This window comes from Poecile atricapillus, chromosome Z, assembly GCF_030490865.1.
Source record: "Poecile atricapillus isolate bPoeAtr1 chromosome Z, bPoeAtr1.hap1, whole genome shotgun sequence".
In the NCBI taxonomy this organism is placed as follows: domain Eukaryota; kingdom Metazoa; phylum Chordata; class Aves; order Passeriformes; family Paridae; genus Poecile; species Poecile atricapillus.
This window is the reverse complement of record NC_081289.1, coordinates 34959867-34985314: the sequence shown is the minus strand read 5'-3', so window position 1 is coordinate 34985314 and position 25448 is coordinate 34959867. Positions and strand designations below refer to the sequence as shown.

At 37.4% G+C, this 25448-nt stretch overlaps 1 protein-coding gene across 2 annotated transcripts; it reads right to left on the bottom strand.

The window, feature by feature from the left end:
* Positions 1-265: 265 nt before the first annotated feature.
* On the bottom strand, positions 266-24999 carry LOC131573467 (ras association domain-containing protein 9-like). 2 transcript variants are annotated; one of them, XM_058827451.1, is made up of 2 exons: positions 24769-24999; positions 266-2144 (listed from the first exon to the last, which is right to left on the bottom strand). In XM_058827451.1, the coding sequence occupies exons 1-2, from the start codon at positions 24813-24815 to the stop codon at positions 869-871; spliced, it is 1323 nt and encodes a 440-aa protein (XP_058683434.1). In that variant the 5' UTR covers positions 24816-24999; the 3' UTR covers positions 266-868. The 2 variants fall into 2 exon arrangements, with proteins under 2 accessions (XP_058683434.1, XP_058683435.1); XM_058827452.1 differs by lacking the exon at positions 24769-24999 and adding an exon at positions 24203-24470.
* Between the last annotated feature and the right edge of the window lie 449 nt (positions 25000-25448).

The following is a 25448-nucleotide window of genomic DNA, read 5'->3' as shown; positions in this document are numbered from 1 at the left end:
GAGATAGGCAGGAGAAAGTCTTGCTGAAAATGCCCCTCAGGCTGGGTGTGAGCCTGGGATTTGAGCGTCTCGCACCAGCAGGACGTAAGCAGTTCTGACATGCCTGCTGGCACGAACTCTGTGGACTGAAACATCACTGGGGCAACTACAGGGTAACAGCAGATAAGTAGGGGGTTTAAGTCTCTTAAACACAGACAAAAGCTGCTGAAAGAGCATCAAAATTAAAAACCTATGTGTGGAAGGTAATTTTTAAAGTGGGACTCAGGAGTTTTTAAAAATATAATCTTGATATGTATAAACTAAATTTAAAAATACAGCATAAATGCAATTACATTTCTTCTGTTCTACATTATCATAAAAAACTATTTTTTAACAGCTTAAATGCTCAATTATATCATCTTTTACAGCAGCTTCATAGCAAGTAAACTCTGTCTGCATAAAGCTAATGTAACAGAGCAGAAAATCAAGCTCTTGGTCTAGCTTTCTCTAGTCTCTACTTCTCGTTCCTAAAAAGTTAGGGAGATGCAGGAGTGGACCCAAAGACCAAAGGATATGAAATCTCCAAACATTTGGTCCAAGCCAGTCAGAATGCTCCCATTTCACTGAGTGTCAACATTATGAAGTCTAAACAGTCTGTCCTGATGCAGCACAGCCAACAGCTTTGCACCTATTACCAGTTAATCCATTTTAGCATGTAGCATTCGAGCACAAGTATACTATTAAGGTCATAAATAGACACTCTTTACTTTGCTGAAGCAATGCCACAGCTTTAATACCTTGAAGAGCTTAACTTTCAAGACATCAGATTTACTACTTCTTATAAATATCCTCCAAAATAAAAATTTTAAAAATGCGTAACTGTTTTAAACTATGTTGACAGCAGTACCATGTCCCCTGCAGTTATTTCAGAGTCCTGACTGTGTGTAGAGCTGATTCCAGTGTCAGAGTCTGTATCGTTTATGTCCAGATTAGTCACTCTATGAACAAAGTCAGGAGCAGCAATGCTGTTACTGGAGATGCCACTGCCCTTGGATGGCTCTTCATTTGGTTGAAGCCTAGTTTCAATGTTGTCTTTAACATGTAGTAAGTTAAATTCTTCTGTAAGAAGTTCATATTCTTTTTCCTTCTTTTGAAGCAGTGAGTCCCTGTATGTAAGTTCTTTCTGGATGCAGCTCAGGTATGAGTTGATTCTCAGACCATCTTTCATACTTTTTTCCAGCTCATATTTTACACTTTCCAAATCTGAGGTTTCCAGTTCAACATTAGCTGCTCCTTCTGTGCGAACATCCTCTCCATTTTTTTCCATGCATATACCGTGTACTTCTCTTTCAATTTCAGCACATAGGTTCTCTATTAATTGTTTGTGATGTTTCAGTCTCTCTTCAACCTGTAAAATTCCCTCGCTTTTGCTCAAATAGTCATGCATCTCTTTTTGATCATCTGGCCTACTCCCTTGCTGCTCAGCCTCACTTGTATTGATCATTAAATAGGAGTCCTGCACATAATTTTCTCCATCATTTGCCACACGATCTAGATGGAATTTTGCTTCACATTTTTCAATTTCCATATCTAGTTCCTTCATTCTAAGGACTTGTTGATGAATGGTATGATCTTGAGAAATGATCAGATGGATCAGTGTCTCCATATTATCTCTCTCTTGCTGAACACTGTCCTGCTTAAGCTTGGCTAGTTTCCGGAAAGTCTTCCTCACAATTTTCTTTTGCTTGTCTATTGGCAACATCTTCATGTAGTTTGCTGGACTGAGGTCCCACTGCTTTTCTACATTTTGTACTACCTTGGCTTCAGCCGTTTTCCACAATGGAAACGAGAGGAAAGCATCTGACTTTACCAATACAAAATGCAAATTTGCCTGCTCTTCCCCCCAGGCCTTCCAGAGTCTCAGAATCTTTGTCAAGGGAGGCAGTACTCGCTCCGAGCCTCTCCATTTTTCTACAATGCAGTAATCACTAGGTTTTCCAAAAAGGACCTTTTTCTCTCCAAATGTTGTCTGATGTTCCTCAAGCAGTGCTTGAATCACTTCTGAGCAAGTTGTGCGCTTTGTCAGGCCACACACAATCTTTTCCTCCTGGCAAACCCAAACCACAATCTCTCTTTCATTTGAAGCCATGTCCTTGCTGGGAGACCTGAAAAACACATGACCAAGTATCAATTATATATCAACGGCAGAGACAGTATGAGTAATTACTATAATTTTGATGTGACTAACACATTGAAAAACTCCTGTATTGTACAAGAAAATATACTTGTTTAAATTGTATGAAGAAATGTCTTTGGATTAAGTAACTGCTTTAATTGACTAGTGGTTTTAATATTATTACTAGTCCAGCTGAATGACAATCTCACTAAAAATGTCTTTTATCAAATCTTGGCTTTGTATACATAGTAAGAGTGTATTAATAAAAAATAATAAAGTTTGGAAATCTGCATTACACTTTCAGACTGCCCTAGGACAGCACAGCTTTCAGATCTTCATATCTGTTCTCATTACAAAGACTGCACAGACATTTCTAAGCTCTTAGAAATGGCTTCTGAAGGGAAGAATGAGCATATATGGACTGAGGGAAGATGACTGAACAACACCAATGAAACTGTATCTGCAGCTCTTCTGCCACACCTGCACCCACAAAAGCATAAAAGCAATTATGTTTTATTGTTTTCCTTTTTTCTTTTTTTCACTAATAATTATCAAGAAATGTGTTGCTCTTCCTGAATTCCGGGGAGTTGTGAGAGGATACCAGCTGCAAGAGAATGCATACATGCATCTGCATTTTATTTTGTTATTTGAAATAGTATGAAATGCAAGAAAAGAAAAAAAGTTATTTTATTTAGTTGTTTATTTGCTTGCTTGTTTAGGAATTATAATGAATTTGCTATTAACCTGGTACCTCCTTATGCACTGAGATACCTAACTCCAGGTGTCTGAGATCCCATTATGGCTCCTGTAGCACCAGAACAGTCACTAGTGCCTAGACAGCAATGCAGTTGGCCAAAGGTAGAAGTTAACTTTACAGCTAATTCTTCAGTTTGCCCCCATCTGTCCCTGGACTGCTGTGGGCCTGTGTTGGCAGAGTTGCCTGGACAGTCTTGTCCTAAAGACTCCACTTCCTGCCCAGACCTGATGATTTGACCTCTTGCTTGAAATGATAAAACAGCAAATTCCCTGAGGAAAAATGTCTTTGGATTTTCTGGTATCCCTTGCAGTTAATTTGAATGAATGAGGTTTAACCTAGTCTGACAGAGAAAGCTTGAAAAAGAAAATAACTATTTGGACCATATTCAAAGGGTGCAATAGAGCATATGTTTCTATCTAGGACTATTTGCTCGCAGAACTTTTTTAGTCTTCTGAGTTATAGTAAGCATGGAGGTTTATTTGGCTTAATTACAGTTATACCCTATGATTAGTAAAGCAATCCAACTTGTTCTTTTTTCTTAATTATTACACAACATGACAGACACACTGCAATCCAATGAATTGAACTATGACTGACTCAGCTCTAGGTGCCATTCTGACCAGGAGGCAAAAATCCTTAAAAGAAAGGAAACTGCAAATGAATACTAATAAAACTGACAAGTGTAAGTTTATTAGTATTATTGCACAGGAGAGCTCTGTCCAACTACATTGCTTCAGGTCTTGGAACATTCTCTGTAAAATGTGTGTTTTGGTAGATGACTGAGTAATAACATCATTTTCCCTCTCCAATAGCTCCCCCTCATAGACCAGAGTTTTACAGTAATTATTCTTTGAAACCGATGCTCAAAAAGTTAATAATGTTTTCATAGACTACTTCCCAAAATAAGAAAGCACATATCACAGACACAGAAAATGGCAAAGCACAAAGAAAAAGTGATTTTCAAGTTTAAGAGGTGGGGGGAAGAATGGAGAATGATATTAGATTAAATGGCATTATTGGGAAGTATATCACATGCTAAAAAATCAATATCTCTAAGTCCTCTGAGATTTACAATATGCAGAATGCTAATTTTTTTTTTTCTGTTGACAGATTGAGAGTTAAGTGAAATTCAGGTAAATAGTCAGCTGCAACGTAAGTCAGCTGTGACTAAAATAACTCAGTATTTGCTTTACACTATAGATATGAAAAGAAAAAAAACAAGTAATTTATTATGCATAAAATTACATGAAATGAATAAGGAAAAATACAGTGTCTCAAACCACGTTCACTACCAATAGCTTAATAAATGATTTACAAATATAAATGTATTACCAGCCATTGAATTTAAATTTATAAAAGTACCGGGAAAAAAAAGGCATAAAAATGTAAAGAATACAATATTGGGGACCCTGAGGCAGTAAATTCAGACTGTATCTTTCCTGATTTCTTTTGCAATCAAGAAATACATTTCAGGAAATGAATGGCATCTCCTCTAGCATTCTTCTGAGTGTCTTATGCAATTTGTTTTCAAATCAAAACTCTTCCTATATTTTTTCCCTTGAATTTTTTTTGATTGGCATATTTTCTCCTAGTCAATATTTTCAGAATGTAATTGATTATGTGGATTAAGCAGAAGCCCACTGTCTCTTCTGTTCCGGGCTCCTTTAAAGTTTTCTTATGATGTCAGTTTCTCTCTGTGCTACCAGCAAATCTTCAGATAAATCTGCAGACCCCTAGACATCTCATCATTATTGTATTGATAAATACTTTTACTGTACTGTCTTATACGGGATTCCCACAGAGTTCAGCAGGAGTTAAGCAAACTTCTGATGGAAACACACTGTATATTGTAAAGTAATCTCTACGGGATCCCTGAAAACAATATGGATACAAAAATAACATCTTTAAATTACTGTTTTCAACCCTTTCCTAGCTGTTTATAGCCCCCTGTAACTTTTTCAATTATGATGCACCTATCTGCTCTACATTCAGCTTTTCTGGGGAAGGATTATTCTTTATTTTGCCTATAATATATAACTATTAGTAGAACAACTGGATAATGTATTCACATCCAGGTATGAAAAGAAATCAAGTAGCTTACACATGAAAGAAATATATATATGCATATAATGTATGTACCCTACATCTTTTAATTATATTGCCACATTTTACGGAAAAGGAGAGAAGAAATTAAAAGAAATTCTGAACTTCTCTGTAATTCTCGGATCAAAGTGGCATAGTAAAGTACAAATCCATTCCTTAATTTTTCTATGTGTTTGTCCCAACATATATGATCTTAATTTTTATTCAGTCACTTCACTCAATTTTTGATCCTTACATCTAAGCAAAAAGAATGTTTATAGTCTTCCACTGCCATGAAATTCTAATACATCCTAAAATATCAAAAGTAGCTCTTCATTATCTTCCACTAAAAATGGTAAACTGGAACCTCACCATGGACCTTTTAAGTAAAATTTATTGTACAGTTCTTTTTTTTCATAGTTAATTCAGGTAGTTCCAAACAAAACTGAAACATGATTGTGTCAGTCACAAAATAACAATTAATAAAACCTTGCTTTCAGGATGCAAGAAGATGCCAGTACTAGGAATTATCTTTTGTTAAACTGTGCATTCCTCATAGAAAGTGAAGAGCAGATTCTGCATTTATGAAGCAGAATTAATATGAAAATTAAGATTTCAGTATAAATTTACCATCAAAAATTCCTCCTCATAAAGAGAAGAGAGAAGATCTCCAAGAAGAATCCCTACTGCCTAGCCCATCTTTGATCATTGGGAATTATCATCAGAGGAAGCTATTTCTCTTTCATTAACTACAAGAGACCTATGTGGCCACCTTCAATCAATTAGCTCACTTTCAAAAAAGTAAAAAAAGGTGAGATTAATCCAATGAGATTCATTCAGGTGAGATAAATCCAGATTCTGGTTTATCTGAGAGAAATATAACAAGAATGGTTACAGCAGCAGTTGATTTAGTACAGACAACTAAATGTGGGACCTACATATCATAACTTTACCTTAGTTTAGACCTTGACTCTTCAATTTAGCAAGTAATTTATAAGGAAATCCATTAATTCATTTCAATATTAAGAAAGAGGTCATGTATAAATTTTGGTTATTAGAAATTACATGGTCTTCAGGAGCAAGATCTGCTTTTAAACAGTCATTTTAACACAGAGACAATCTTCTCATATATACAGGTTCTTTGAATTTTGTACCCTGCAGTTTTGTGAAGGACACAAAAGAACTAACATTTTTAATAACCTAGCATTTAATAGCAGTATAACAGCCAAAGTGTTTCCTGAAGACCACAATAACAACTTCTTCAAAACTAGCTAGGCTGTTGCTAAAGGACACAAAATGATTCACACGAACACCTTCCACCTTTCACCTTTCAGGAAAGAAGCACCTTTATTCTCTGACTCCAGTATTTAGAGATTCTCGACAATGAGCAGGGATTGGATAATTAAGTTACCACCTTCCCAAGCACACTGATCATGCGAAACATCCATCAAAAGGCATTTCTTAGAAGGAATGTGATAAACAACTTATGTTTATAGAACTTTCATAGGAAAGTAACTAAACTATGAAAACATTATCAGAAGGCTTTAGGCAACTTATATTTTTAAAAAATATATAATGCTGCAGTAAACAGGCTTTGAAGCTTTCAGTTCTGGCTTGAATTCTGTTTCTTTGAATTGATCACTGAAATGTTCTTACACATCTAAGATTATAAAGTCTTGATGATGACAACAATATGCAAGTCTATCTTTTTTTTACAAAGACACTAATTACTTAGAAATAGATGGGAAATTAAACTTAATAATGGTCAAAAGTACATTTCCAATTTTTTTGTTTGCTTGGTTTGACTGCTATTTTCATGCCTTCTGCTCCTTGTTTCTCTTCAAGTTGACCCAAAACCCCATCTCAGTCATGTTCTAGACCTCACACAGTCTTAATTACATCAGCACAAACTGATTGTTGTGTGTCAGATATATAATTTGTTAATATATTCTTCAGGCCTAGGGGAAGGTAATACATTCCAGCAACATATAGACAAAACAAAAACATTTACTTATGTCACACAAAGTCAAAATATGAGATAGCTTAAATGCTGGAAGGGGAACTTTTGATATTCACTGATTTTAAGGTATGTCTGGCTCAATAATATATATATTAAACATAATTCTTTGCCTTCCTGAAACAATCTCCCTAATTATATAATGTATCAGTTTTACAACAAATCATGCTAATCAAATTAAGATATCCCCCTACTTTTTAGAATTTCACCTTCACGTGAACAAGATACTTCTATTTCTTGACTAATTTCTGCAAACTTTCTGCTGGGACTAGATCACTTCCATATCATGTTGTTAGCAACTTAATGCAGTGTTTCTGAAATGTAATGGACACTAAAAGAATGCTGCCAACAACTGCCTTTGTTGAGGAAAAAAATCATAGATAAAAACCTTATCTCCCTTTGCTGCAATAAATTCTTTCTAGAATTCTCCCCCCTCAAAAAAAATAGCTCTTTTTTCAATATTACCATATTTCTTGACATACCCTCTGCAAAGATAAATCAAACTGATAAACTAAAAAATACTTAGGAAAGGTATTCAAACCCGAGACTATGTTTATGACCAAAAATTTTATTGGTTGCCTCCTCCCAGTCATTGAAATAATTTATATGGAATAAATGTCAGTTGGCAAAAATAGATCGCACACCAAGCAATACATTAACCTTTTCTTGAAAATTAATAGAACTTTTAATAATTTATAAATTTTCCACCAAAGAGCTCATGCTAGAGTGCTATTTCTGTAAAACATCTTAGCCATTTTTCACCAATTTTTTGGGCAAATCATGTTTAATTCTATGACAGCCTAAGCCCCCTCAATAGCACATTCAGCCTAATCTGCAAAATATCAGATGATAATTGTGTTTTATAATTGACAGTTTGCTGTGGTGGGGTCCTCAGCTGACCAGAATATGTAGGTATGTAGGTATGCCACTGCCCTGATCTCCCCAAAGTAGGATCAAAATGCTCCTAAACTTCTAAGGAAATCCCTACATTAGGCCAAGATACCACCCAGAACAATTCACTTTCTTTAATGGAGCAAAAAAAAAGGCTCTAAGAGACAATCTCGCTGCTGCCTACAGCATCTTTGCAGTGAAGTCCTTGCCAAGAGATTCAGGGTTTGCCATCTACGTGCTTTCCTAGACTCCACTAAGGAACATAGTGCTTTCAGGGAGACCCAGGCAGGGCTGTGCTCCCCGTGTCGCTCAGCAGTCCCTAAATTTTTCCTTAGGCTGTACGCTCCCAGCTCTCAACAAGAAGCTCAGTGCCGCATCTCCCACCTGCCCCACTGCACAGGCAGGAACAACCTCCCAGCCAGGCCTGCTCAGTGGCTGAGCCACTTGCTTTCCTTTGAAAATGTTGTGTCATAATGGCATGTATCATCCTGGGAAAACAAGAGACACTAAACATTTAATAGTCCAGTGTTTTCAAGGGGCTGGTCTTTGAGCGTGCTGCTGGGGCACATAAAAATGCCTGTTGGGAAGTATGCATTTGTGTTATGGTCTTCTCTCTCAACACCCACAGATGCTTATCCATGTGCAAGGGCCCAGAGAGCACTTGCCTTGCTTTCATGCAATTTCTAAAAACCTTGTTATTTTAGTGCCAAGATTATTATTCTGTTTTACCTCTTAGACCTAAGCTATAACTATCATCAAAGATAAGACTGACTATCAAACAAAAATGTGATGGTTTGTAATTATATTTACTTGATGGAAACAATAAGAAGCCAATGTTACAGGGATGCCTACTTGATACAAATGGCTTACATTTGTAGCATAGGGCATATGCTACATGTAATTTGATAGCTTCTGATACCAGTGACTCTTACATGTCAGGGTATGTAAGGACTAATATCAGTCACAGAATCACAGAATATCTCAAACTGAAAGGGTCACATAGGAATCATCGACTCCAACACCCAGAACTACCTAAGATTAAACCATATAACTAAGAGCATCATCCTTGAGCTCTGACAGGTTGGTGCCATGACCAACTCCTTGGAGAGACTGCTCTCCTACCCAACCCCTCCCCCAGTGAAGAACCTTTTCCTAATGTCCGATGATTTGTGGAAATGGTGCAGGAATGCTTTTTCTACCAGATCTCTGACCTAACATGAAGTCAAAAACCAAATATGAAGTCAAAGCACAGAAAATACATGCATTATCACATACCATTTAGATAACGCTACTTTTATTGTTTTTATTGTATTATTGTTTTTACTGTTTCTTTTTCAAAATTTCAGCATGTGACCACATATATATGTATGTATATGTATATATATATATATAAATATAAATATATATGGGACAATAGATTGTCATTATGAAAAAAAAGATCAAAACATATTTTGTCTTTTTGTGATTTTTATCTGTGAAATTTGCAAAAAGGTAAAGCTATTGGGGCCATGTATTGCAGCTCTTGTGTGGAAGAAACTAACTTAATTTGATCCAAAGTGATTTTTGAAAGTGAGTTTGAACATTACAGGTATACAGAATACACAGTACATATGAAAGTGAGGGTCAGAAATATTTCAACTTTTCAGGAATAAATGGCTCATGTTGAAAGTCCTTATTACATTTATTCAGGCTATCCACATTTAAACCACCTTTTCTCTTAACTTTCTGTCCCCTTCTGTAAAGTTATTCAAAAAGCAATAAAGGCCAAATCTTATACTTGGTATGCCTCCTGCCTAAGTACATTACTCACTTCTGAGTTTCCTAAGGGCAGCAATGAGGAAGTAGCTACTCTCTCACTACCCAGTGAAGCTGGAATTACTCCAAAGCCTTAGGGATTCAAGTGAACCTATTAACTAACTGCCTTCCCATTCCCCTTCACAAGTCCCTAAAAACAATATTAATGCAGGCACAGTTAATATTCCTGTCATGTAGGACACAGAAAATCCATACATGACACGTCAGAAACTTGATTCCTCCTGCCTTTTGCATCATATGAAAGTCAGGGAAAATGTCACCTGAAAGGTATCATGGCAAGGCAGAATTAGTATTTTAACTGTGAGAATAAAGCTCTTGATACAGATTATCAGTGTAGTCTCAACACTGCAGGAAGACTTGGAAAGAACACCACAGAACTTCTGAAAACAAAATAATTATTATTTATAAAGAGAAACAAATTTCTCTCTACCATCTGTTTCTGTATCCATTTAATCTTGCTCTATGATATAACTACCTCCTTTACATAGGAAATGTACATAGGCATTTACTAAAAAGAAATGAAAATTAGGCATCTTGTGAGCCATGTGATATATTTCAAACATACACATATACACAGTAGTTTGGATGCTCTAATTGCAATATTTCCGATATTTGAAAAAAGAAAACAATTTAAAGAAAGACTATTTTTATACCTAGCTAGTTAGAACATCTTTTTTTTTTTTTTTTTTCTTGTATAAATTTAATGTTCATTTTTCAGGCAAAAGTTTTTAATTCAACAAGATACCCATACTGTCAGGAAGGCTCTATGAAGCATTTTAATTAGAAACAGCTGTTGCAAATTATGTTCTATATGAATTAAAATTTATGTACTTAAAACTGTAAGTAGGTCCTTCATCTCTTCTTCAGAGAAATGCCATCATCCTAGCTACTGTACAAAATTGCATACATTTTATTTCAGCAATGATCTGTGGTTGAAATTTCTGCTTACTTCAACACTTTATATGATGTTGGTGCTCTATTTCAGTTATTTCAGTGAAATAGCTTTGACTTGCAATGGGATAGTATTTTTTTACAGAATAAAAACATGCAAGGTATGGTCTGATAATTATTTTACTGCAAATAACTCATTCACACCAGACTGCTGCTGACTTGTGTCAGACTTTGGTAAAAGTCCCATGGGAAATCATGTGCTTCATTCTAATAACTGTACTGCTTGAAAACAGGTGTCTGAACAGAGACCAATTGCTAAGAAAAATAAAAAAAGGAAAAAAGTCCTGACAGTACTTAAAACAGATAAAAAGGAAACGAAAGCAGACAACAAGAAGGACCAACAAGGACTGACAATAATAATTCTATCATATGTTAATTGGATGGATTGCAGACTTTGTACTACAAATAAAATAAGCCAGGAAATTTCACTAGCTCAGGATATTGTACTAACAGAAAGACAGAAGTAAGAGATACTGTAAGAGAACTTATACACCTCGTTCACTAGATAAGAGTGATAGTTATGATGAATTAACCTGAACATTCCCCTGCTGCTCTATTTAATAATGACAGAACTCTGTGTCCTTGCTACAATGGCCAATATTATTTTGCACAACCTAATTTTCAAGGGCTGAGTGCAGATGTTCAGCAAAGCTGAACAAAAGTTTACCAGGTCCTCCCCTTCACTTATTAGCTCTGTCCTATACCATGTTTACACTTTGGGCAAGTGCAAAGTCTACAGTGGAGACTGAATTTACCCCTGCCCTTTCCTCCTGTCCTACCTCTGAAATTTTCCTCTGCCCCTAAGGGTACGCATTCTCAATAAATTACATCTGCTTTAAATCTGCCTTCCTGTCAGACTAATCATCATTTCTCCATTGTATAGTCAGTCATAAGGTTGGTAAGTGGATATTAGTCAAAAAAATGTTTGGAATTCCAGCAAGCATGGTGTGTACACAAAATGTCATGGCAGGTAACATGTTTATCATACCAGGCCTGTATTTGCAGTAGTCTGACATAGTGGAGGTGGAGGCTTGAGAAAAGAAGAGGAGAAATAGCTCTCCACCAAAATATTTTCCAAGATGAGCAACAGTAACATCAACAATTTACATTACTGGGAAAACATGCTTTGATGTGTATATTGCAACTGCTACTGAGGAAGCAGCTGTTATACAGGAATGGAAGATCCAGGAAAAACTCCAGAGCCAAAACAAACACTGACATTCAGTGACAGTAATTCTTTAGATCATGATGGGGGGGATAGGAACAGGCATTTTCAAATTCCTCTGTGTTAATAAGCAACATGAGAAGTTTAGAAATATCAATACAGTAAATGCTACATTTTGATTTTGAGCAGTGGGTAGTTGTCACTAGTGAACAAATGAAAATGCCACTGATAACTTTCATCTACCACAAGATTTTTGCTACACTGCAAAAATACAATTCTTTAAATTGTTCCTGTGTCTAATTTAAGTGCCTATGCATATTTGAACACTGGTTACACTGTACAAGCTTTTTGGAGCTCCTATAAATAATGTACAGAATGTCTTTAAATCTCCATCACTTTCAGTAGGATAGAGGAAGCAGAATAATTTATATCTCCTTTGGAACACAGGCTTCTAAATGATAGAGTTGCTGTTACAGAAGTCTGTGTTATCCAACTTCTCCCCTTAGAATTTCTGCAACTGCCTTTTAGAAGCACCCTGGTTGTTTATGAGCTTTTGAGATCAAAGAGGTGAGGGGAATTCCAAGCACTGAGAGTATGAAGAGTTTTTTGTTTGGTTTGGTTTTTGGTTTGTTTTTGTTTTTTTGGGTTTTCTTTCCCTTTTTTTTGTGGTTCTATGAAATTCAGTTCAGCTTTTGTTGAAAGGTAAAAGTGTACTGTTTCCCTCCCCTGCCTTTGTTGACATTTTGCCCAGTGAAGAAACAAACACAAAGTATTCTGAGGTTGGGTCTGAGCTGCCAAAACATGAACAAAGCACACTATATGTAGACAGATGATAATAAGGCAAGTTAAATAATGGAATAAAATACAGACAAGGAAATAATAAGACTTCTTGCTGCTTTTCCAATGCTCCCTGATCTGAAGGAGGCTGGGATGGTTACCTTCTTATGAACCCTTATATGCTATGTATGTTTTACACCTCTTTTCTGCTCCTGGTGGCACCATGCAAGACAGGTTCTCTCCCCTTCATAATGAATGGAATGTCCAGAAGGAGTTGGTTTCTTTTTGCCAAGCCTAAGGTTAAACTCAGGCTCAGGAAACGAAATAAGAAAAATACTCATTTGGGTTCTATGGTGTCTGGCAAGAACAGCAGCAGTGCAAGGGAAATGATAGAGAATGCCCAGGAGCCTGGAAAGGGGGCTTAGGACTGTTCTTTGTGCAACAGCAAGCCTTTAGAGCAGTTCAACAACTTCATCAACAACTTAATCAATCACTACCCTTTCCTAACTTCTGAAAATCTAATGATTTGTCAACACAGATTTTTTGTGTATTATAAACTCCAGTCTGAGTATTTCTCTACGATTGGCTAGGAGTGAGAAAGACAGGATAGGCTTTAATATTCTCCTGTATGTATGGCAATAAATTTTACAGAGTGAACTACCTCACTCTGAAGTTACATTGGGATCTTTCCCATTTCATTTGCTTTCATTAAATCATTTTGAAAAATATCATCTCAAAGGATGTTCTATCAAGACTTAATTTACAATAAATTCGTTCTTTTCTTTTTTTTCTTTTGTATTTCTCCCTCGAACTTTCTGAAAGACAATTCAGTGACAAATGTGTTCCATTGCTTATAGTATTTGAAGAGCTGAAAGGAAAAAAAGAGATAATGAAGTGGACTCTTATATAAATGTTCATTCTAAAGAGCTAAATTGAGTACTAGATAGATAATTATGCTAACGAGAAGAGTGGACATATTTTTTTTTAAAAGAAACCTGAAGCGTTTTTACTGTCCACTATCAGACTGAGAGATTTGTGCAGCTTACGCTTTCAAGTAGTTTTCTAAAATTGCCTATCAATGAATGCTTCAATATGTAGTTAGTGAGCCACAGGCTGATAGGGTCGCTGAAACATAACCACATCTTCTCTGAAGAAGCTACTGAACAAATTAAATAAATTATTAACCTCACCAACTGTGCTCTTCCCAAGCAATGGATATTAAAGAGGGCATAGGAGACTGCAAAACTAGCTCTAGTCAGCTGAACAATACAGATAGGAAAGGCAAAAAGGGATGAATTTCTGTCTGGAAGCAAATTTAAAGCTGGATCATAAAGATTACCAAGAGTAATGGGAAATGTATGAGACTGATGCAAAGAAGAATGGTGAAAGACAAGAGATACAGAGAATGGTGTCCAGTAGCCCCCCTGCCTCCACCCCCGTTTTTAGCTGTAAGAAGATGAGGAAAGCCAACTGCAGAGGGAATACATTCCATGTGACTCAGATAAAAAGGCCATGTGAATACTAAAATATTTGAACAATTGTGGCTTAAGCCCAAACCTGTTCTATAACAGATATTATGGCTCAGATACTGTTTTCCAGCTGGGTCCATATGAAAAGGCTCATAACTGCATCAGTTGTCCATCACAACCCTCCCACTGGAGCTGTTCTTCTTGTCTGATCTCTAATGAGTCATGATGAATTAAGCCATAAAGATAAAAGCCTTGTTAAACCATCTAAGATAGCCATCCAAATGTGACTGAACAGTTTAGAAAGAAACTTCAAAAATATAATGCAGCTGAAAAGGTGGTAACTCCTGGCAAAAGAATTGTGATGAACAGGGAGAGCAGGTATAGGCCAAAGTTCTGCAATGGGCATAGCTGAAGCTAAGCATGGCTGCGTGACTGTGACCAAGACCAAGGCAGGCCTGTGAAATAATGGTGCTAGTTTTGTGAGACACATCTATGGCAGGATAGTGATTATCCCAAGCAGACTGTGACACCAGAAAGACATTGCAAACTACTTGTTTTCTTTAGCTCACAGAAAGTCAGACTGAGTCAACATTCAAATTAATCCTGTGTTTCTTTATTTCACATATCCAAATGTCTTTGCAGGTGGGGATCCTTTCAACATATGAGCCATTCAGATGGCTTCCTAGCTCAGGAAGGATAAAAAGGCCTTTTAACAAGGTACTTCATAAGCTGAGTGGTTACCACAGTGACAGCTGGGTGAAGGCATGCTTCCCTCTGCCATGTGAGCAGCTCTGTCACGGTGGGAGAAATACACATATTTAGCTTTCTTCCGTGATATGTGCACATTCTGTTTGTCACTTCTGACAGGCTGGTGTGTACTCAGGTTTGTAATATGTAGATGCATAAATATGCAATCTACGGAAGTGGCTGTTTCTGCATGTATTGTTTATATATACAATGATTTGGGGGTTGTAAGATATTTTATTGTACATATGTGACAGTATATCTTATGAGCTATACATATGCATTCAGTGATCACATCCAACACAAGCTGTCATAAATGCATTTTTATAATGAATATATGCCTAACAGGCACAAATGCTTTAGCACAAAGAAATATGTTTAACATGCAGCAAAGTACTTAGAAATTTCAGACATTGTTAAAGATTTCCATGCTACTTAGGTCAACAAAAATTAATTTTAATTAATTTTCAATGTATCCATAGAAAGATTCATTCTCTGCTACACTGGTCACTTTCCTCACTTAAAAGAATATAAGAGATGGTACTCAGTTTTGTCAGAAACATAAAAGGTACTGAGGCATTGCAGACACTGAATGTTACAACTTTCAAGTATTTTCCTTCCTGCTGAAATTCATAATGCTCACTTGGAAATCTCAACTTCCACAGAAAGTACTACAGAAGAGCTGAACTCCCAGCAATGGGGTTTGCTGACACCAGCAAGTTCAGCAGGAGCTGACCTGAAGCAATCAGAAACATGAACAAAAGGGAAGGACTTAGATGCTGTTAGATCATGTCCAAATGTTCATTGCATTAAAAAAAAGAGAAATCTTAATTAGAACAGCAGCCCAAAACCTGATTCCCTTCTTTCACTGAAGCTTTCAACACTAACCTTTGTCTTTGTCTGCCTTACTGTAACTTAGGCCAGCACAAAATGAAGCAGCTTCAACATGAAATACTGAGAGAATTTCAGTTTAGAATAACTTCACAAGACTTTCCTGGAAAATGAATAATGAGGGAAGTACAAATTGCACAGTGTTCAGGACCAGTGTAAGACATGATAGGAGTACAGGTGGCTGGGGAGTGCTACCAGTCAGAATTTAAATATCCAAAATTATTAAAAATTATCTTAGTTGACTAGAATTACACTTAGGCACCTCCATAAAATTAGCTCTTATTACTTACTTTTGTTCAATATGTGTGTGTTTTTATTTGTATCTTTTCTCCTAGGTATGGTACAACCAACCCTGTTAGAGGACACTTTTCAAAATTTAAACTTTAAATATATGTCCTTTACCATCAGATGTTCAATTGCTTTTCAGGCTGACATTACTGAATTTATCTTCACATACTCTTGTAGGGAAAGAACTCCTTTTTATAAACCAAAGCTATTCACTCATTTAAATTCTCACTCTGCCTAACTGGATTGATATCCGTGTGCAAGGTAAGACATCCATAAACTTCCTTTGCTGAGAGCCCTTATGTAAAAGAGTTTACAGGACACTGAATTAGCAAATGAGGAATACAGAGTGAATAACCAGTTCTGTAAACTGTGGTTTATGTGTCTTGCCCAAAACTAGGTAGGAATTTTGTGGCAGGGTCATGGAAGACATCCATGCTATTAGGATGGTTCTCCCTTAATCATACATTATCTACCTGTAATTCACCCCTCCATTCATGTTTCCCTTTTTAATTTCCAAAATGAGTGGTGCAAAAGATGGTTAATAACCTGTCCAACAAATCTGAGCATGCTCCATGAAAAGTGATTGGGTGGAGCTCATATCATCTACCTTAAGCTATTTAAAAATGTAGATGTGCAGTCAAAGATAATTTTCTGACCTTCCTTGTAATCAGTGGCATAAAATAGGCACCTCCAAAAGGGTGACTAATCCCATACTGACAGCCTGTCTAAGACTGAATGAATTGCCCTCTGGAAGTGTTTAGATGTATCCATTAACTACAAAGAGTACCTAGATGACTAGATACCTAAATTTCAGTGGCTCAAGTAGAGTGAGATGGAGCTTGACATTTGTGTTTTACTGTATACTTGAATCTCAGGAGCAATATGAGTGTCAGGAAAAGTACTGCGACCATCCACAACTGCAGTTCCAAAAATAACTTAGATCTGTGACACCTGTGGGGACCTCTATAGATAAACAAACATTATTAGTTATCTACCTAATCCTTAAAGTACCAGGAGTTTGGGAAAGTGCAGTAAAGTCAATACCCATCCTAAATTGCTGTTAGAAAACTGAATTTGTGTAGGGCTTTTCAGTAAAGCAGGATATTAACAATGAAGCGGCCCTGAGAGAGATACAGACAAGAATCAAGTTTAAAAAGTATACGCAGTGCCTTAACAATCAGTCCAGAGGAAGTCTGTCAACAGCTGATGTCCAAACAAAACTGGTTCAGAACATCAGTTTACCAACCAAAACACTAGCAGCTGAACAAGATCAGCACAAGATCTCACATTTATAAATGACTCTTTGATCAGTGAGCAAAATCTGATCATTTCCTATGGCAAATGAGGTATACTTTAGGTCATCAAAACTTTGTTGCTCTGACAAATGTTGTAGGTTAAAAGTGCTTTCACAGTGGAAAATAACCTCTGTAGAAACAATTCCTTTGAATTGAAGGAGGTTGGGGAAAGCAAAGTAAGATGTTCTGTATGGATGATGGAATCTATTAACACAAAGCAAATTGCATGTTCAAGACCCAAGGGCAGACTCTCTTAAAAATTAGTAGGCTTCACTCAACTGCATTATTCCAGTGAGGTCATACACCCTTACAAGCTAAAGTAAGGTAAACATATTTATACCTGACCAAAACAAAGGTCTAATAGATTATTAAATTTTCATAAATTTGATTATGTCCATGAGCATGAGAATATTATGCTTTTGCATATTTATTTTAAGCTTCAATATTTTTGTGTTATTAAAATAAGGAAAAAATAAAATTTTCTGTTTTTCAGTAGAGATGATTATATTTACCATTATGATGGGAAATTTGTAACTCAGAACTCTTTACATCAATGAAAGAGAGCAAATAGGAGTGAAGAATAAAGAAACTTAATCAGATTCATGATTTTGACCCTTGATATAAACAATATATTATATTCACAGCAAACACTTACTGTCTCTATAAACATGTTTTTCTCCTATGATTATTCTGCAACTTACTAATTAATGTGGAAAAAAATCATAAAAAAACAACCACAACCCAGAAAAACAGAGGTTTACATCACCTCCAAGATTACAAGATACTCTGGCATCTTATAATGCTGATGCTCAAAAATGCATGTCTAGAACCATCTAAACTACAATTTAAACCTCTCAAACTGACAGAGGCAAAAATGCACTCAGGCAGACAGGAGTGAGAATGAAACAATAAAGTTGGTGAGAGAAGCACATCTTTACATAAAGGGTATAAATAAAGTGCATGAGAGATGTGCCAAATATGCACTAGAATTTTTTATTTCAAGTTTGATATATTTTTCTCATTTCCACATAGCATCAGGACTTGGGTTTCATAGCATTAAATATGTAATTACATGACAGCTTTTTTATCATTATCAATGAGAACCTTCCTTTCTGTTTTTTTTTAGTTTCTGCAATTAATTTTCTTTTCTTTTGCTCACTTCACAAAACCACCTCAAAATAGATTAAGATGCTCATGGCATTTCTTTATTTCTCTTTCTGGGACATTAAAACCCTTCTTACAAGACATTTATAACATTATGGAAAATTTTAACATTATTGAAAAATTCCTCAGAAAAATCACACAAAATCAAGTCTAAACAAACTGCAGTGTATTCTCATTTTCTTGCACAGCATCAAGGTTTAGTGGACTGTATGAGGACTAGAAAAAAATAGCACACAGATTTAATTCATGCCTCTCTCACAAACTGGCTTTCACATTCTGCACTGCTACACATTCTACACCGTCTAGTCATGTCCTACTTATTTTCCTGAGGCATGTAAATATTAACACCCAAATTACAGCTAAGGAAAACTAAGTAAGCTTATCGGTTGTTTGAGGTCACAAAGAAATCGGTATCGTTATCACTGTTGCAACACCTGCACCCTGAGTGTATTTCTGGCTAGGTCAAACCAGGGAAAGGCAATGTGGTGAATCCAGGAGCTCATTTGAATCAAGTTCCAGAAACGTGCTCAAAAAAACCCATTCTTTTGGACAAAGCTTCCTGAAACTCTCTTATCTGTTTTGTCCTGTGTGATAACTGAGGGACTGCCAGGACAGAAACACTCTGCAGAAGAAGAGAGAGAGTCATCATCTTGAGAGTATCATAACACACAAGGGAAACAACAGAAGTGACAATTATAGCCAGTTACCTGTGCACATGACTGGGTACCACCATGTGCAACATTCAGTTCTAGGCTTCACTTAATGCGTGGTCTTAACATTTTTATATTGCATCATCCTTTCTGTCACTATTAATAAGGATTTACCAACATACTAAATATAGAAGCTGGATGAACTAATTAAGGCTTGTACAGCATATGAGATGTTAATGTTTTCAAATAATAGTCTTTCAGACCAGAGTTTTAAATTGTTATTATTAATCATACAAAACAAACAAAAAACCTTTTTTTCTGAGCATAGGTAAATCAGGAGGTATTACTCTGTGATTATCACTGACTTTTATAAAAGTTAATAGAATTCTAAAAAATGCCCAGCTCTGAAAACTTACTTCTGTCTACTGAATTAATTACATATTTAGCAATGTGTCTTTCTTCATGCACAATACTAGATTTTCAACAGTAAAATAGGAAATGACCATTGACTAGCAAGATTTTTCCTCTTTTTAATATTTACTAAACAAATGGGAGTTACGTCTGAAATGTATCTCTCAGCCTGACTCTACACTATGTTAGTGTTTCAGATTAACTTCAGTTTAACCTAAGTCATGCTCTTAGATGGTGTAGTATTACACTTCTATTACTCATTTTATTTACTCCTTCAGGATGAAATTGCTGCCTGCCCTCCTGGAATAGTAGATAATTAACTCTTTAGAAATAAGGTTAGTGTTTTGCTAGACGAAAAGCTCTTCCTGAAAGTGAAGTGAACAAATATGTACAAAGATTATTAAAAAATGTATGCAACCATTTTGACCCCTGAGACAAAGCTTCCAAGGCAGACCAGAAAATAAATTGTAATGTATGAAGTCTGGCTCAGAAAGGAACAACTTCTTTGAAAGTTCACTAATACATCTCAAACTCAGGGAAAAGTTAAAAAAAAATATGTAAAGAGAATGAGTTCTACCATTACCAAACAAGCACCATCTTTTCAACCTAAAAATTTAACACAGGTAGCACCACTGATTCTAAAACTTTTACCTACCCCCTCCAATATACATACCAAATAACTCGTAGTCTTGTATCAAAAAGCACCTTTATAGCTTCATACAGACTTTTATCCGGGTGTGCTCATCCAAGAGAAGTATTAGACATCTCACATGATCCCGTGAGACTTACAGTGTGGGTCATACACAGTTCATTCAGACAAGCAGCTGATCTCCAAGAGCTTTACCAGTCCAAACCTCAATGCTGAGCATTTTCAGTTTTACTACATCAAGGTTTAAAATGTGCAGTGGTGTACTCAACCGTAGGTAGAACAGGAGAGATGTTCAGAGTAATACACAAATCACTGTGCTAACTAGATGCAATGAGAAACTACTGGAGGGAGGGAGAAAGGGAGGGATCATGGAAATGCTAGGTCAGTATCAGATAGATGAAGTCTCTAATTCACTACCCTGCACTGTAATATATAAACTGAAAGAATACGTGAGTGTGTCTCTCAGTGGGGAGGGATCTCTGACTGTCAGGACAGGAAGAACTCTCTCTTATATCCGTAACATTTAATGGAGATACATGGTCTTTCTTTCTACCTCTGGACCAGAGATGAGCTGATTAAAGAAAGGCAGAATTAAGGAGCAGGCAAAGTAAGTCTTTTCCTCCTACAGAGAAACACTAACTCTTGTGGCAGTGAGTAAAAGTGGAAAACAGTGGAAAATAGTAAACAGTAAAAGGTAGAAAAAAATACGGGAAGGAAAAGCAAAACCAATAAACACATTTAAATATTAACAGATTTGTAACACAATTGTTTAATCCTGAAATACTACTCTGGGTTCAGAATTGTTACATGCCAACAGAATGTACAAACTTTTGTAGTAAACATAGGACCAGTATGAAGTATATTGGCAAAAAGTATTTTTCAAGGTGCTGAGTGTAACAGGACAGCCCTACAGCATCAAGATGGATTATCTGTACCCTCTCCCTTTCAGTATCCCAGCGACAACACAAATGAAACAGTAGAGATTCAACAATTTTGTCTAAGGCTTATGTGCAAAACCCAAGGAAATGGTCTCAAATAAATAGCAGTGAGGTCAGTTTTATCACTCTGACACAGATCCAGATATCCTTGTAGTATTTAAACAAACCTAAAGACCCATTTTCAAAAGTGATCAAATCTAGTGCCCAAGAGCAGAGAAGTTTTAATCCTACTGAAAATCAGTGTAGTATAAATTCCTGTTCTGCTTAGCAACCAGGAAACTGAATACAATATGAATCCCTGGTACCTAAACACTGCAAGTATATATGTCCTGTATTTCTCATATCTGGATAGGGAGATGTTTTGACTCCATGCAGAGCAATGTGCTAGATCAATACTAGACCTTATGAGCAAAGAACTCAGAGCCTTTTCTTTTCCTCCACCTTCAGCTAAGCATTTCCTGCTCTCACTACACTTCTGAAGTGTGATGTGAGCTGAACGTTCCTCTCACTCTCAAAGTAAGCATCAAGAGATTTGCATTAAAAAAAAAAAAAAAAAAAGAAAATCCCTTTGGGTTTATTCATGTTGCAGAGCCTTAGTCCTGCAGGAAACTTTCATTTTTCCTTTGTTGCCTTAGAGGGTACAACCTGTCCCTGCTGTGCACATTTGGGTTTGTAAGTGGGTGGGGCATCTTGGAAGTATTGTTCTCCTGGGGACATAGCGACAAGCACATGCACATTCTGGGGACTGTGATTACTTCTGGTTGTCACAGAAGGACAAAGAATTGTGTAAAAACTACTTATAGCTCTTGAAAAAGATATCAAAATATCACTACCATCTTTCTTGCCAAGAAACCTATTTTGGAGCCACAATCCTAGAGGCCACTCCCCTGAAATCAAACCAGGGCTGAAGTGATCCATTGGCTACATGCGCTTTGTGCTGTCTCTGTGGGAGTGACACTTCAGGAGCCCAAGAGAGTAATATTCACTGGAGTCTTTCAAATACTAACAGTAGTTCAGGACAGGTTTTGTTTTCCTGAGGTTTAATCTCAGTTTCTTTCTCTAAAGACTCGTGGCATAATGGACAACATCCATCGCCTCTTGCTCAGGCACAGACTCAGTTGGAGTAACCTCTTTGTTTAAACTCTGAGGTCTAAGGGGCAGAGGCTGACAATTTACAATCTGGATGTGAAGAGCCTACTATTAAATAGGGCCCTGATCTGGAACCTCTGGGCAATGCTGCAAGACAAGCACTAATTACAGTGGTGTCATCTTGTTATCTGAGCAAATGACTGTAACGCCTTCATTTTCCTTCTGGCTCTTCTTCCACCTACCTTTGTTGCATCAACTTAGCTTTATGTCCTCATGTAAACATAGATTTTATTCCTCATTTGCTTATCTTATGACTTTCAGGAGTTATATTTGCATGTAGCAAATGGTCATTAAGAACTTCCAGAGAAAAAGGAAAAAGCTGTGTTTCCCATAAATGTGGCTGAGCACTAGGCCTATTGTAAAAAGCAGCAGCAGGTTAAAGATACACATTTCTGTATGTCCCTTTTTGAGCCTTCTTTACAGGTAGTTACACAAAATAGTGAGCCACAAGTTCTGACTCCAACTACTGGCCTAAACATAGTGAAGGATTTTAAACTCACTTCTCAAGGTTTCAAACAAGTTCACCAAGATACAAAGAAAATGAGAAATAATTATTATGTAGCTCTTCAGTCATACTGCAAAACCATTTTACTAACTGCATAAGCAAAGTTTAATTCTCAAAATTCAGTATCAAAGCTAACATTAAATATGCAGAAATTTAGATATCTGAATAGATAATAACACATCTTAAGAAGTATGTAGTTTACTTTGTTCTTCACCCCCCTCCCCCGACATTTCTGTGGTCACACAGCCCCTTCTTATTGCCACAAACCCTCTCAGCCATTAGAGGCATTAATTTATTTTGGGGGATATGAGGATAAAATGAATAGAAAGTCCTAGATGTTCACAGTAATGGTTCCTTTGGTATTTTAATTTTTATTGCCTATTTAAAGCGTTGGATTATGACTTTCTTTTCCTGAGGAATAAAATGGCACATCAGCAAACATAGTGAGATTGACGCAATTACTGTGAAGATATTGTAAATACCCAAAAGAGAAACAGTTTCACCGTTGAACACAGTGGAACTGTGCTTTGTTATTTAATCCTTATTCAGGTAAGTGGTAGCAGGAACAAAACTTCTACTTTAAGAGTAATAAATTTCCAGCTCTGTGTGAAAGCAATTTCATAGAAAAATTCATGTCCACCTTTTTAGATTTTCTAAACAAAAAATGGGAACATGAGAATTGTATTGAAATTTTGCTGTGTTCAGACACACTAGCAAAATACGCTGTTTAATTGGTAAACTACAATATTAATAATTCTAAAATAGTATCCAATTTTTAAATAATGAACTGTTACAATCTTTCTAATTTATATTCCACATAATATGCTAACTTAATATTTTTACAGAATCCCAACAAATACAAAATAATTTTCAGTAAATCAAATGTGAAAACCAAAAGCCAAACATGGAAAAGAAATTGGATATTTTTACAAGACTCCTTAGAGTATGCTGAATTATATTCCCCATAGAAAAGATCATCCTTTCCATTCTTTTAAATACAAACTAAATTTCAGTGAAGAGCACTAGGTAAAATGGGGATGAGAGTACAAGTGATTTTAGTTTCTTACTGAGGCAAAATTTCAGTGATCTGCTTCTGTTCAGCTTTAGCTAGATGGGCTCAACCACTGTACATTCCATAGGGTCCAAGAAAATTTACTCTTAAAAAACCTAGTACCACCCTAGCACCTAACATGATTACATAACCCTCCTTCTCCTTTTTGCAGCCCGTGTGTGGGGCATGTGGAAGCATGTGCAGAGTAAGGGGCAAAGTCCCCATAAAGAAACTTCGCAGCAGCAGACTCAAGGACCACAGCAGTCCCTCTGAGGAATTTTATACGAAAAAAAAAAAAAGTATATACAGTACAAGTCCATCCCGCGCTAAAGGCTAAACAAGGAAAACCATCCCACCCCCCCACGGTGGGAGCACGATGCTGTCCTACCTCCCAGGCTGACAGCAGCGGACAAGATAAGGGACGGGTTTGATCCGAAGGGCTTGCAGGCTGCCGGTCAACCTCCCAGGGCAACGAGGCTAAGGCGCGGGGCCCGGAGCCCGGCCGTCCCGTGAGAAACTCGGGGACTTTTGTCCCGGGGCGGGGGAAGAGCTCCGGCTTCCCCCTGGCCGCCGACGGGACGCGAACGTCGGAGCTCAGCCGGCTGTCCCGGCCCCGGCCAGCCTCACCTTCCGAGCGCGGGGCACGCCTGGCTTTAGCCGGGGAAGGTTCCGAGTCCGGAAGAGTACCTCCCGCTCACGGAAAATACTGCCCAGGACTCAGAAGAGCCAGAGCGAAGAGGGGCACGACAGGTCCGGGGGAAGGGAGCGAGGGAAAAGCCCCTTCCCTCGGCACACGCCGGCCCGGCTCCCGCTCGCAGGTGAGCCCCGGAGTTCGGCTGCCGGGAACGGCAGGGTCCGGATAACACATCCTGCCCCCAGAGCCGAACAAAAAGTATAAAAAATAATTCATCCCATAGCGCCCTGCCTTTTTCTCCACATACCCACGCACTTTACCTGTTTTTATGCCGGGTTTTTAGTAAATTCCTTCCAAAAGGAGCCATGATCCCAGCGGCATAACATCAGCGATCCCCAAACAATTCGAGGGTGTTCCCTTCTCCCCTATTTTTTTGCCTGAGCGCCTTCCAGCTTGTTAATAGTCACCGAGCGTAGCGATGAGCTGGAAGTTGTGCAATTTACTGCTAACTTTGAACTCCAGCTTGTTGCTGCTGCTGCACCTTTGGAGTCCTGCCCAACTGCGAACTTGAAGGAGGTGTTTAGAAGCAGGAAAAAGAAAGGGGAGGGGGGAATACGCACTTGCTCCTGTGATGTGAAGTTATGCACAGAACTCGCTAAACTTTCAGCCTTGTCTCCCTCAGGGCAGCAGGCAGCAAATGGGAAAGCGGGGGTTTTGCTCCCGTGTGGAACTCTGTAAAGGCGAACACACACTCACACACACACAAACACACACACACACACACACACACAAAAGCATTGAAAACTTGCCCCGGGAGGCTCCAGCCACTTCAGGTTAAACACACGCATTAATGCAGGGCAAGCTACAGCTGCCACACCAGTTCTCAATGCATAGTAACCTGCCTTTTCAGTACCTCGGTGCTGCTTTACAAGGTGTTGAACGAGTAAGGGGAAGATGAAGGGAAAAAGACCGCTGTGGCCCCTCTGCTCTCCCTGGATTT

Bases quoted from the DNA above. Each gene is read 5' to 3' on its own strand.
- LOC131573467 (XM_058827451.1), bottom strand. From the start codon at position 24,815: ATGGCTCCTTTTGGAAGGAATTTACTAAAAACCCGGCATAAAAACAG. The intron at 2,145-24,768 runs GTAAAGTGCGTG...TGTGTTTTTCAG, and splicing joins AAAACCCGGCATAAAAACAG to GTCTCCCAGCAAGGACATGG.